This window comes from Harmonia axyridis, chromosome 5 (assembly GCF_914767665.1).
Source record: "Harmonia axyridis chromosome 5, icHarAxyr1.1, whole genome shotgun sequence".
In the NCBI taxonomy this organism is placed as follows: domain Eukaryota; kingdom Metazoa; phylum Arthropoda; class Insecta; order Coleoptera; family Coccinellidae; genus Harmonia; species Harmonia axyridis.
In genome coordinates this window covers 728,552-743,861 of record NC_059505.1, presented here as the reverse complement: position 1 = coordinate 743,861, position 15,310 = coordinate 728,552, and the positions used below count along the sequence as shown (strand labels likewise).

The 15,310-nt window shown below is 33.5% G+C and overlaps 1 protein-coding gene across 5 annotated transcripts in view; it reads right to left on the bottom strand.

Moving 5' to 3' along the window:
• Positions 1 to 3,797, bottom strand: part of LOC123679609 (protein Skeletor, isoforms B/C) — a 51,292-nt gene extending 47,495 nt beyond the window's left edge. For 4 of the 5 annotated variants that reach the window (XM_045616978.1, XM_045616980.1, XM_045616981.1 and 1 more), the window contains exon 1: positions 2,165 to 2,315. In XM_045616978.1, the coding sequence (XP_045472934.1) occupies positions 2,165 to 2,216 (52 nt within the window). In that variant the 5' untranslated portion in view covers positions 2,217 to 2,315. Of the gene's footprint in view, positions 1 to 2,164; positions 2,316 to 3,579 lie in introns of those variants that run through there. The other variant, XM_045616979.1, reaches the window with a different exon arrangement.
• Between the last annotated feature and the right edge of the window lie 11,513 nt (positions 3,798 to 15,310).

Sequence of the window (15,310 nt, the reverse complement as noted above, 5' to 3'; positions counted from 1 at the left end):
AATGATTGTTGAAAGGCATTCTCAAGAGTTCACTGTTTGGTGCGGTTTTTGGGCTGGTAGTGTAATTGGACCTTACTCATTCGAAAATGAGGTTAGTGCAACTGTTTCAGTGAATGAATTATGCTGCCGAACTATGATTAATGATTTTTTATATGGCCGTAATTGGAAGATATTGATGTGAACGATGTTTATTTTCAACGAGATGGTGCTACGTGCCACACAAGCAACGAAACAATCTCAATAAAAGTTTCCTGGCCGTGTTATTTCTCGAAGAGATGATCACAATTAGCCACCGAGATCTTGTGATATAATACCTTCAGACTTTTCACTTTGAGTTCACGTGAAAAATTAGGTCTATGCCAATGCTCCACGAAAGATTCAAGACATATGTAATTCTGAAGTTTTCGAGGACATACAGCCGCAAATGTGTGAATCTATTTACTCAGATGAAAATGAATAATGAATAGTTGGGATACTTAGTAAAACATTAAGCAAATAAAATTAATTTCTCTAATTCTGTGGTTATTCCGTTCATTCTTCCACATTTTGTAGAACAAAATCGTGCGAGAATATATCAGAAACGCACAGTTTTCATGGTTATATTTAATTATTATATGTTGGTACTCCGAACTTTCCGCCACGGCTTTATCTGTCAATTCATCAATTTGCCTTAAAGAAATCAGTTCTGCCAACCAAAATTTTTCAATGCTAAAATCACTAAATGATATTTATGGAAATATTTCATTAATTTCAATAAAAACGCAATGAAATAGAGAAAATAATGTATAATACTCGTACAGAAGGTTTATTCTACCACTCGTTCATTCAAAAACTCGCCACTTCGTGGCTCGTTTTTGAATTTTGAACTCGTGGAAAAATATCAATGCCTTCTGCACTTGTATTATAAATAACTATTCTGTGTAAAACTTATTTCACAGTAGGGATCAATAGTGACAAAATATAGATAAATTTGGTTGATTTTTTCTCGCGAAAGCATGAATTCTAAATATTAGAACGAAAATGGTTGTCGCTTCCCATTGAAAAGTTCTATCAAATCGAGTATGCCAAAAAAATTCGTAATCAAATTCATAAGAATTTCGATTTCTTCTGATTCAAAAGTCTTCATTAATATTAATTTCATCAATACCAACAAAGATATTTTTAATATAGTGAAGAGTTCCATTAAGTACCGTTACATTTGAATATTCAATCAGTTATAGTAATTGGTTTCGATACGACTAGTTTGTTTATTTTGACACATCAAGCTATCTTTTCAATTGACAATGGTTTTCCTAAATTGGAAGTACAAAGGATAATGAGAAATTACTTGGATAATTTTTTTTTTAAATTGGGTCTGTAAACGCTTTGTTTCCGAGATACAGGGTGTTTCTTGTAATCCTACTTTTTGTGATGGTTATGCCAGTTTATCGAATCTTTATTAATCTTCGCTACAGATTGGGTAAATAAGTACCAAAACTTATAATTAATTTATTTGTCAGCGCTTACTAACTGGATCCTTATAATAATTTGGCTTTTCCTGAAGATCACTAGAGAATTGTTTGAAATTTTTTCTCGAAATCGGTAGCAGATACGACCAAACTGCAAGAAACCAAAAAGTGTATTTCTAGACCAAAATTTCTTTTTAAATTTTTCTGGAGGAAAAGAGCGGGGACAGTTCCAGAAAAATATCACCCTGTAAATTTGCTAAATTTGCATTCAAAATCACATGATGAAAATTTCAAATTGGAATATCTATGCCAAATTTGAGTTGAGTATCTTGTGAAGAGAAGGTGCTATGAGAAAAAAATTCAAACTTCAACACCCTGTATCTCGAAAACTAAGCGTTTGCGGGCCAATGTTTATAGTACCCTTTTTTCTTAAAATAATCCAAAAAATCTTTTATTTCCGTTTGTAACTCCAATTTAGACATATCCAGTACATCTATACGTAAACTTTTATCTCAATCAAATTAGTAATTTTGGAATAATCAGGAAAACAACGTTTAAAAATCATTTTAACTGGATATATACGCAACTCATCAGTCAGTATCAAACAAAATTTTTGAAAGATTTCGTCAAAAATGTCCCAGTTTTGCGTAGACGAAAAACTCCAAAAAATTTAACATTTCCTGAGGATTTTTAAATAAACAAATCGTTTTCCTTACCTTCATAAAGAAGGAGCATTACCGCTAAGACAATTCGTTTCCTATCTATCATGTTAATCCAAATGGCACCGGCGTAGGCAATGTCACCACCACCAGTGTAAAAAAAAAATTCAAGAACTCTTCAGAAGAAACTGATTCACTACGATCTCGGGCATCGATATGTGCAATAAGACATGGACAAATATTAGAGGTAATACACAAACACACACTCACAACCTCTCTTACATCATTTCTTCTTCTTCTTTTCACCACGGCAAGGGGATATACTCAACACGTCAAACAAAATCTTTGAAAAATATCGTCAAAAATGACGATAACTCGCAGATAACGAAAAACTCCCAGAAATATAATATTTCCTGAGGATTTTAAATGACGAATTGTTTTGTTTATAGACATACCTTCATAAAGAAGGTGAGACAATTCGTTTCCTATCTATTTATTTATTCATTTATTCTATATTTTATATATTTTTGCAATATTCTTCTTGAATTTTCTATGGTTATGCTGACGCATCCAGTTCGAAATTGTTATTATACAGGATGTTTCTGAATTAGAAGTACAAAGGATAATTAGAAATTATTTGAATGAATCCAAGGAAAAAAAAATCTTTTTAAAATGGGCCTGCAAACGCTTTGTTTCCGAGATACAGGGTGTTTCTTGTAGCCCTACTTTTTGTGATGATCATTCCAGTTTATCGAATCTTTATTAATCTTTGCTACAGATTGGGTGAATATGTACCAAAACTTATGATCAATCAGTTAATCACAGTTTACTTACTGGATTTTAATAATAGTTTAGATTTAACTGAGGATTATTAAGGAATGTTTGAAATTTTTTCTCGAAATTGGTAGCAGATACGACAAAACTACAAGAAACCAAAAAGTACAGTAATGGACCAAAGTTTCTTTTATCAATTTTCTAAACAACCAGTGGTCCACCAAAAAAAATTTCTGGAGGAATGAAGCGGAGACAGTTCTATTACCTTGTAAATTTGCTCTCAAGATTAGCAAATCACACGATGAAATCTTTAAATTAAAATATTTACGCTAAATTTAAGTTGAATACCTTGTGAAGGGAAGGTGCTATAAGAAAAAAAATTAAACTTTAACACGATGTATCTCGAAAACAAACCGTTTGCGGGCCCATGTAAATAGGACTTTTTTTTTTAAAATGATCCTAAAATTCTGTCATTTTCGTTTGTATCTCCAATTTAGGAAGACATGCATCTAATTTTGAAATAATCAGAAAAGCAGCGCTCAAAAATGAAGAAAAAACCATTTTAACTGGATATATTCAATTTATCATTCAGTATCAAACAAAAATTGCGTCAAAAATGTATCAGTTATGCGTAGACGAAAACTTCCTAGAAATGTAATATTTCCTGAGGATTTTAAATAACAAATCATTTTCCTTACCTTCATAAAGAAGGAGCATAACCGCTAAGACAATTCGTTTCCTATCTATCATGTTAATCCAAATGGCACCGGCGTAGGCAATGTCACCACCAGCAGCAGCGTAAAAAAAAAATTCAAGAACTCTTCAGAAGAAACTGATTCACTACGATCTCGTGCATCGATATGTGCAGTACGACATGGACAAATATTAGAGGTAATACACAAACACACACTCACAACCTCTCATTTCTTCTTCTTCTTTACACCACGACAAGGGGATATTCTCAACACACCAAACAAAATCTCTGAAAAATATCGTCAAAAATGTCCCAGTTTGGCGTAGACGAAAAACTCCCAGAAATATAATATTTCCTGAGGATTTTAAATGACGAATTGTTTTGTTTATACAGGGTGGCCACTTTTTCAATGGGATTGTATTAGTAACTTTTAAACCATAAGAGTTAGAAGGTCGGTCAAATGGAGAAAAAGTTGCATGCATAGAAGCATTATCAAGCAGTTCAAACAAATCGAGATTATCAGGGCCGGATTTCGAGATATCATAAGAAAAGTAAATTATGTCATTTTGATTTTTCTTTTTTTCCCACTTCATTTCAAATATTATCAAAAAATGTTACAGGAACTTTTTATTCGACAGTAAATTATCCTCAATTTGACGTAACCAGATTTCGTATCCAACGTTTCGTACTCTCTGGGCCACCCTCAACCTCATTTTTTTCAATACGGACCTGCATATTTTATGACATTTTTCGAAATAACTTTTAACGCTGAATTCAACGATATATCATACTATGTCATTCAAAGTAGATTTTCAGGTGATTTTGACCCTTATCCCATTTTCTTCGGGTCGGATCTGTATTACCTTCATTTAGTTTAATTAACAACATGCAATATGCAATAAATTTCGATAAGAAAATCAACTTACCCATCTTGAACTAAATGGAACATATTAGAATCAAAGCAAGAAACCAGTATACTGGTTTCTTGGTTCTTCTTTTATAATAATCATTTGAAAATTTCCATTCATAATAATTAAACGAAAGTATCATTTAATGAAAAAAAAATCAAATGATTATTCGAAAGTAAATGAAAATTAATGAAGTAAGTGTTCGAAAAGTCCACCATTTTGTAAAATGCACTTTACGGTTCTGGAACCCATACTTCTTATACATTTGCTTGTTTGGTCTCCTTGAATACCTTCCAAAACATTCTCAATTTTCTCGCGAGGTATCACTATTGTTGTATTTGTCATTTGAATCGTTGAAACAAATTACAGAATCGAACTTTATTTTGAGATCATTACGATATAATTTTTGCAAGGCTTGGTATTCAAATGTAAAATCATTGTATTCGCGTCTCTTGACTATTTTATTACAAGCAGTTTTTCAAAAATTCCATTCACTGGCCACAGTCCTCGATTTTTTTCTGGGTTCGATTGAATTTGAGTCAGAACATTGATATCGTTAATAGACTTGTTTTTTCTTACATAAACAACATTAAATTTGGATAAGGGTCAAAATCACCTGAAAATCAACTTTGAATGACATTGTATGATATATCGTTGAATTCAGCGTTAAAAGTTATTTCGAAAAATGTCATAAAATATGCAGGTCCGTATTGAAAAAAATGAGGTTGAGGGTGGCCCAGAGAGTACGAAACGTTGGATACGAAATCTGATTACGTCAAATTGAGGATAATTTACTGTCGAATAAAAAATTCCTGTGACATTTTTTGATAATATTTGAAATAAAGTGGGAAAAAAAGAAAAATCAAAATGACAAAATTTACTTTTCTTATGATATCTCGAAATCCGGCCCTGATAACCTCGATTTGTTTGAACTGCTTGATAATGCTTCTATGCATGCAACTTTTTCTCCATTTGACCGACCTTCTAACTCTTATGGTTTAAAAGTTACCAATACAATCCCATTGAAAAAGTGGCCACCCTGTAGACATACCTTCATAAAGAAGATGAGACAATTCGTTTCCTATCTATTTATTCATTCATTTATTCTATATTTTATATATTTTTGCAATATTCTTCTTGAATTTTCTATGGTTATGCTGACGCATCCAGTTCGAAATTGTTATTATACAGGAAGTTTCTGAATTTGAAGTACAAAGGATAATTAGAAATTATTTGAATGAATCTAAGGAAAAAAGAATCTTTTTAAAATGGGCCTGCAAACGCTTTGTTTCCGAGATACAGGGTGTTTCTTGTAGCCCTACTTTTTGTGATGATCATTCCAGTTTATCGAATCTTTATTAATCTTCGCTACAGATTGTGTGAATATTTACCAAAACTTATGAACAATTAGTTAATCACAGTTCACTTACTGGATTTTTATAAAAACTTAGATTTTCCTGAGGATTATTAAAGAAATGTTTGAAATTTTTTCTCGAAATTGGTAGCAGATACGACAAAACTACAAGAAACCAAAAAGTATAGTAATGGACCAAAGTTTCGTTTTTCAATTTTCTAAACAAACAGTGGTCCACAAAAAAAAAAAAGTTCTGGTGGAAAGAAGCGGACACAGTTCCAGAAAAATATCACCTTGTAAATTCGCTCCCAAAATTAGCATATCACACGATGAAATCTTTGAATTGAAATATTTACGCTAAATTTAAGTTGTATATTTTGTGAAGGGAAGGTGCTATGAGGAAAAAAATCAAACTTCAACATGCTGTATCTCGAAAACAAAGCGTTTGCGGGCCCATGGTTATATGACTTTTTCCTTAAAATGATCCTAAAAATCTGTTTCTTTGTATCTCCAATTTAGGAACACCTGCATCTTATTTTGAAATAATCAGAAAAGCAGCGCTCAAAAATAAAGAAAAATCATTTCAACTAGATATATTCAACACATCATTTATCATTTATCAAACAAAAATTGTGTCAAAATGTCCCAGTTTTGCTTAGACGAAAAACTCCCAAAAACGTAATATTTCCTGAGGATTTTAAATAACAAATCGTTTTCCTTACCTTCATAAAGAAGGAGCATTACCGCTAAGACAATTCGTTTCCTATCTATCATGTTAATCCAAATGGCACCGGCGTAGGCAATGTCACCACCAGCAGCAGCGTAAAAAAAAATTCAAGAACTCTTCAGAAGAAACTGATTCACTACGGTCTCGTGCATCGATATGTGCAGTAAGACATGGACAAATATTAGAGGTAATACACAAACACACTGTCATTTTCGTTTGTATCTCCAATTTAGGAACACCTGCATCTAATTTTGAAATAATCAGAAAAACAGCGCTCAAAAATGAAGAAAAATCATTTTAACTAGATATATTCAACTTATCATTCAGTATCAAACAAAAATAGCGTCAAAAATGTTCCAGTTTTACGTAGACGAAATTCTCTCAGAAATGTTAATTTTCCTGAGTATTTTAAATAACAAATCGTTTTCCTTACCTTCATAAAGAAGGAGCATTACCGCTAAGACAATTCGTTTCCTATCTATCATGTTAATCCAAATGGCACCGGCGTAGGCAATGTCACCACCAGCAGCAGCGTAAAAAAAAATTCAAGAACTCTTGAGAAGAAACTGATTCACTACGATCTCGGGCATCGATATGTGCAGTAAGACATGGACAAATATTAGAGGTAATACACAAACACACTGTCATTTTCGTTTGTATCTTCAATTTAGGAACACCTGCATCTAATTTTGAAATAATCAGAAAAACAGCGCTCAAAAATGAAGAAAAATCATTTTAACTAGATATATTCAACTTATCATTCAGTATCAAACAAAAATAGCGTCAAAAATGTTCCAGTTTTACGTAGACGAAATTCTCTCAGAAATGTTAATTTTCCTGAGTATTTTAAATAACAAATCGTTTTCCTTACCTTCATAAAGAAGGAGCATTACCGCTAAGACAATTCGTTTCCTATCTATCATGTTAATCCAAATGGCACCGGCGTAGGCAATGTCACCACCAGCAGCAGCGTAAAAAAAAATTCAAGAACTCTTGAGAAGAAACTGATTCACTACGATCTCGGGCATCGATATGTGCAGTAAGACATGGACAAATATTAGAGGTAATACACAAACACACTGTCATTTTCGTTTGTATCTCCAATTTAGGAACACCTGCATCTAATTTTGAAATAATCAGAAAAACAGCGCTCAAAAATGAAGAAAAATCATTTTAACTAGATATATTCAACTTATCATTCAGTATCAAACAAAAATAGCGTCAAAAATGTTCCAGTTTTACGTAGACGAAATTCTCTCAGAAATGTTAATTTTCCTGAGTATTTTAAATAACAAATCGTTTTCCTTACCTTCATAAAGAAGGAGCATTACCGCTAAGACAATTCGTTTCCTATCTATCATGTTAATCCAAATGGCACCGGCGTAGGCAATGTCACCACCAGCAGCAGCGTAAAAAAAAATTCAAGAACTCTTCAGAAGAAACTGATTCACTACGATCTCGGGCATCGATATGTGCAGTAAGACATGGACAAATATTAGAGGTAATACACAAACACACACTCACAACCTCTCTTACATCATTTCTTCTTCGGATTTACACCACGACAAGGGGATATACTCAACACATCAAACAAAATCTTTGAAAAATATCGTCAAAAATGTCCCAGTTTGGCGTAGACGAAAAACTCCCAGAAATATAATATTTCCTGAGGATTTTAAATGACGAATTGTTTTCTTTATAGACTTACCTTCATAAAGAAGGTAAGACAATTCGTTTCCTATCTATTTATTTATAATATATTTTATATATTTATATATATTTTTACTATATTCTGCTTGAATTTTCTATGGTTATGGTGACGCATCCAGTTTGAAATTGTTATTATATAGGATGTTTCTAAATTGGAAGTACAGAGGATAATTAGAAATTATTTGGATGAATCTAAGAAAAAAAAATCTTCTAAAAATGGGCCTGCAAACGCTTTGTTATCGAGATACAGGGTGTTTCTTGTAGTCCTACTTTTTGTGATGATTATTCCAGTTAATCGAATCTTGATAAACCTACGCTACAGATTGGGTGAATATGTACCAAAACTTATGATCAATTAGTTAATCACAGTTTACTTACTGGATTTTTATAATAATTCAGATTTTCCTGAGGATTATTAAAGAATTGTTTGAAATTTTTTCTCGAAATTGGTAACAGATACGACGAATCTACAAGAAACCATAGAGTATATTAATGGACCAAAGTTTCTTTTTTCAATTTTCTAAACAACCAGTGGTCCCCAAAAAAAAAAGTTCTGGAGGAAAGAAACGGACACAGTTCCAGAAAAATATCACCTTGTAAATTTGCTCTCAAAATTAGCATATCACACGATGAAATCTTTGAATTGAAATATTTAAGCTGAATTTAAGTTGAATATCTTGTGAAGGGAAGATGCTATGAGAAAAAAAAATCAAACTTTAACACGCTGTATCTCGAAAACAAAGCGTTTGCGGGCCCATGTTTATAGGACTTTTTTTTCTTAAAATGATCCGAGGAATCTGTCATTTTCGTTTGTATCTCCAATTCAGGAACACCTGCATCTGATTTTGAAATAATCAGAAAAGCAGCGCTCAAAAATGAAGAAAAAATCATTTTAAATAGATATATTCAACTCATCATTCAGTATCAAACAAAAATTGCGTCAAAAATGTCCCAGATTTACGTAGACGAAAAACACCCAAAAACGTAACATTTCCTAAGGATTTTGAATATCAAATCATTTTTCTTACCTTCATAAAGAAGGAGCATTACCGCTAAGACAATTCGTTTCCTATCTATCATGTTAATCCAAATGGCACCGGCGTAGGCAATGTCACCACCAGCAGCAGCGTAAAAAAAAAATTCAAGAACTCTTCAGAAGAAACTCAATCACTACGATCTCGTGCATCGATGTGTGCAGTACGACATGGACAAATATTAGAGGTAATACACAAACACACTCACACAAAACCTCTCTTACATCATTTCTTCTTCTTCTTTACACCACGACAAGGGGATGTACTCAACACATCAAACAAAATCTTTGAAAAATATCGTCAAAAATGTCCCAGTTTGGCGTAGACGAAAAACTCCCAGAAATATAATATTTCCTGAGGATTTTAAATGACGAATTGTTTTCTTTATAGACTTACCTTCATAAAGAAGATGAGACAATTCGTTTCCTATCTATTTATTTATTCATTTATTCTATATTTTATATATTTTTGCAATATTCTTCTTGAATTTTCTATGGTTATGCTGACGCATCCAGTTCGAAATTGTTATTATACAGGATGTTTCTGAATTAAAAGTACAAAGGATAATTAGAAATTATTTGAATGAATCTAAGGAAAAAAATATCTTTTTAAAATGGGCCTGCTAACGCTTTGTTTCCGAGATACAGGGTGTTTCTTGTAGCCCTACTTTTTGTGATGATCATTCCAGTTTTTCGAATCTTTATTAATCTTCGCTACAGATTGGGTGAATATGTACCAAAACTTATGATCAATCAGTGAATCACAGTTTACTTACTGGATTTTGATAATAGTTTAGATTTAACTGAGGATTATTAAAGAATGTTTGAAATTTTTTCTCGAAATTGGTAGCAGATACGACAAAACCACAAGAAACCAAAAAGTATAGTAATGGACCAAAGTTTCTTTTTTCGATTTTCTAAACAACCACTAAAAAAGTTCTACAGAAAACAAGCGGACACAGTTCCAGAAAAATATCACCTTGTAAATTTGCTCTCAAAATTAGCATATCACACGATGAAATCTTTAAACTGAAATATTTACGCTAAATTTAAGTTGAGTATCTTATGAAGGAAAGGTGCTATAAGAAAAAAAATCAAACTTTAACACAATGTATCTCAAAATCAAAGCGATTGCGGGCCTATGTTGATAGTACTTTTTTTTCTTAAAATGATCCTAAAAATCTCTCATTTTCGTTTGTATCTTCAATTTAGGAACACCTGCATCTAATTTTGAAATAATCAGAAAAGCAGCGCTCAAAAATGAAGAAAAATCATTTTAACTGGATATATTCAACTCATCATTCAGTATCAAACAAAAATTGCGTCAAAAATGTCCCAGTTTTACGTAGACGAAAAACTCCCAAAAACGTAATATTTCCTGAGGATTTTAAATAACAAATCGTTTTCCTTACCTTCATAAAGAAGGAGCATTACCGCTAAGACAATTCGTTTCCTATCTATCATGTTAATCCAAATGGCACCGGCGTAGGCAATGTCACCACCAGCAGCAGCGTAAAAAAAAATTCAAGAACTCTTCAGAAGAAACTGATTCACTACGGTCTCGTGCATCGATGTGTGCAGTAAGACATGGACAAATATTAGAGGTAATACACAAACACACACACTCAACCTCTCTTACATCATTTCTTCTTCTGATTTACACCACGACAAGGTGACCGGACAGCTTTCTCTTCGGAGGAGAGAGAAGCAGCGAATTTGGCGGTAGCTCGGGAGAAACTGTTTCCAGAATTTGGGCTGCGGGAGGCGGGAGAGAGGCGGTTCCGGGAGTGGAACACCCCCTTTCTTTATGCTACTGTTGCGGCGTTCTCCCTGCAGAAGTTACGCACAGCTGGGAACGGCGGTGGCGGCAGCGTTGTCAACTGGTGGATTTTGGGGGTGGTTGTTACTACGTTTTTGAAGGGAGATCGTGGAGAGGCTTTACGTTGGAATTTTCGTGGAATATGTACCTACAGGGTGTTAAATAATAGCTGCGGGGGTGGTTAACAAATAGCAAATATGTTTCTTCGAATTAAGACTATGAAAAACGGATGTTAAGCAGAAATAAATTGAAGATCTATTAGGTATGAATGTTTTTATAGTCAGAGGTGTCAAATCATTTCAATTTGTAGCACGATCAGGGGTACCTCAGGGTTCTAATTTGGGGCCCCTATTGTTTCTCATTTTTATTGACGACCGACGCGACGTATGCACTCGATTGAACTCGGAAAAACTTTTTTTTGCTGATGATCTCAAGACTTACAGAGTAATTAATGATATCTCAGATTTTTATAATCTGCAGGAAGACATTAGACGGTTGTATGAATGGTGTACTGAAAATGAACCTCATCTTAATATCGATAAATGCAAGATTATGAGTTATTCCAGAAAACTAACCATAACATAAGGGTGAACGATTAGTTGTTTTCTTTATAGCAAGCTTTCATTCAATATCCACATCGGAAAAGATTGTCTGTGATGTCAATAGGTCTATGGCTTCAAACTCCAAAGATGTCCAAAAATATTTTGTTGGCGAGATTAAAAAAAAACGGAAAAGGGCACCGCACACTTTGTTACATAGGCTAACAACTTCACCTCAGCCGTTTTTTTTCCAAAATTCGAGGCTATTGTAAAAAGCTGATTATATATTTATGATTGAAAGTGTTGTCCATTGCTGGCCACTACTTTCTGCCATCTTTTGAAGCGATCCACGAATCAATCAAGTTTTTTACTTCTTCATAAGACCGGAAGTGCTGGTCAGCCGGGCCGTGTGCCATTAATCGAAAAAAGTGATAGTCCGAGGGAGCAACGTCTGAAGAATACAGTGGGTGAGATAGGACTTCCCATTCCAACGTTTCCAAGTATGTCTTAACCACTTTTGCAACATGGGGTCGAGCATTGTCGTGCAGTTAAATTACTTTAACGTTTCTCTTGTTTTATTACGGGAGCATGACCGGGATATCCCCATAATTTTCTGGGTTTGGAATTATCGTAATGAACCCATTTTTCGTCTCCAGTCACAATGCTTTGCAGAAATCTCTTCCGTCTTTGCTTTGCAAGGAGCTGTTCACAAGCAAACAAACGCCGTTCAACTTCTCTCGGCTTCAACTCGTACGGTACCCAATTTCCTTGTTTCTGAATCATTTCCATGACTTCCAGGCGTTTTTTAATGACTTGTTGTGCCACTCCCAGTGGTCCTGCCAATTCTTGTTACGTTTAACACGAGTCTCGATCAAGTATTGCCTCCAATTCTGCATCTTCGAAAACCTTCTCTCTTCCACCGCCATGCTGGTCTTCTTAGCCAAAGTCACCGTTCTTGACGCGTTGAAACCACTCTCGGCAAGTTCTTTCACTAATAGCGGCCTCACTATAGGTGTTTGAGAGCATTCGATGAGCCTCAGTCGCAGATTTCTTCATATTGAAGCAGAAAATTAAAACCTCCCGCAAATGACGAGAATTTGGCTCGTAAGCTGACATGTTTAATCGAGAATAACTTTATGATGCAGACACAAATCGGCTAATATTTCGATGGCGTTATGTTTTCAAATACCTAAACTTATTGTAAGGCATCTACGATTTATTTATTTCGACTACCACTTACCGCTACAGTCATCTATTGCAAAACGGCTGATTTAACCAGAGGCCTAAAAAATAGGGGTGAAAAGGGTACATAATACCATTCTTGTACGCCACTAGTGGCAACTGAAATAGTATAATAATTTTTTTATAAATGAAATGAACAGAAATTTTCTTTCAAATTTAATTGAAAAAAAATTCTGTGGAACTGTGGAAGTTATGAATAAATACTTTTAATTTTTCATATTCGACAACCATTGCAACGAACGATATTTGAGAAAAGAAATGTTATGGAAGTCTTAATTTATTTTTCTAGGCGAATCTTCTGTGTCAATTTGGCACCATAGTTTTGGGGACACCTATATATACTTATCTTCTTTCATTGTGTCAATCCAGGAATTCAGTTAAAAGTGCAATAATAAATGAGCTTGCATAGTTGGTTTTGTTTCTCTGAAATATAGAAATAAAAACCTGACAACAATGTTTACAGTAGTCAGTATTTAGTTGGACTCAAAAGCTACATCCAGCGAAACTATTTAATCAGCAATGTTCTATAACTAGTAAAGTATGTTCTAAATGAACACATTAATTACATTGCTACTGAGAACCAAAAGCCGCTTCAAGTCGGTTTTGTTGTATTTCTAAAATGGAAATAGCCTGCAGGGAATTTCTTACAACTGTTCATAATCAGATGTTTGAATTTTCAGCGATATTTCATTATTGTTCTAAGTATGTAGGTATACATAAGAAGTAATGTAGGCACACCCAAAAGGATTATACTCTTAAAAATTCATGAACTTCAATAGGAATGCATTGGTAGCAAGTTATGGTAACAATTTCATTCAACAATTTTTAAGCGCTCTTTCCCTGAACACAATGTCTGTAATTTTCGAATTCTGCATCTGAAATGGTCTCAGACTCAGATATATGAAACTTCATAAAATTCAATAAGAAACAAGTTGTTCAATAAGATAAAATATCTTTGATCATTCACACTTTTTTGGTACACCATGTGTAGATATTTCCAAATAATTTGAGAATGTAGCTCGAATGATAAGTACTATGTGGAAAAAAAAATTCAAAAATGTCAGCGGTTAATTGTACTAGAGCGTCGTGACAATGATGGAACACCCTGTTTATTGAGTAATCCTAATAAACCGGTTGCAACATTCGAAACTAAGAGACAAAATATTGTTTTAATAAAAAAATGAGGAGAACTGACATGAGGTCAGGAAATTTCAATCGCACATTCATTAATGCGCACTTAGAGATCACAGTTCGGCGCCGAAAATTCCCGACTTCACTTCAGTGTTTCCCTAATTTTTTCAAGATTCTGTTTGAATTTTTTATACGAAGCTTAAAATATTAAGTAATTTCAAGTCCATTGATGAAATCCAAACCTTTGAAAATATCAAGTTTCAAGGTCTTTCCATCCGAGAGTTATCGTGTTTGCGGACGGACAGAAAGAATTGAATTTGAGAAAGGAATCGTCTTCAATAGGTATTCGAATATTAACTGTGATGAAATGATAGAGTTATCTATTCTAAACAGTGAATATTGGAAAAAGAGGTACAAATATTTTACTCAAACTATACCAAATAATTATTTCATTGGAAAAACATAAAATGAAACCACTACCCTAAAGCCTTTCAGTTCTCACATTCAAAAAGATTCTCCCCTATAGTAATATTCTTTCTTTCGACCTTCCATAGCTATTATACCCAGAAAATTATTAGATTATATTTCTGGAATCGATAAAAGGCAGAGGGGTAACTCCAGGCCCATTAGAGTAATGTTTTAATGCTTCCTAAATCGCTAAATATCCCTAAACTGTAGGGTTGTCTCCTTTAGGGAGAATAATGACGGAACGGGGGAGTTCACACTGCTATTAATGGATCTTAATTGATAACGGAAACCACAGTAGGTAGGTACGTATGAAACAAGCATTAGTTTGTATAATCCTAATCGTTTCGTACATCATTAGTGAGTTCCAAGAAAATATTATTTGAATTATATTTATGAATATACTCTACTCTTGTTACAATTCAAACGAAGAGTTTGGAAATCATTAATATAAAAAAGGGTTGAGGCTCATCTTGTCAATCTCATAAACATACCTAATAAAATGATACAAGTTTTACTCAAACAACAAAATAAAAAAAAATTCAAGTATTATATTAACACCTCATATTTAATCTTATGAATTAGTTTATGAGAACAAACAAATGTAAATCCCTGAACGATTGGTAACTTAATATTTTGTCTTGAAAGATTCAAATTTATCACTGATGAAAATAAACCAGTCAATAATGATATGAACAAATGGTGGAATCACCACTTGAAGACTTTAGATCTTGGCAACCAATAATACACAAGGACGCTTTATATCTGAATAATGGAACAAACACCCTTGATTATCGCACCTCCATA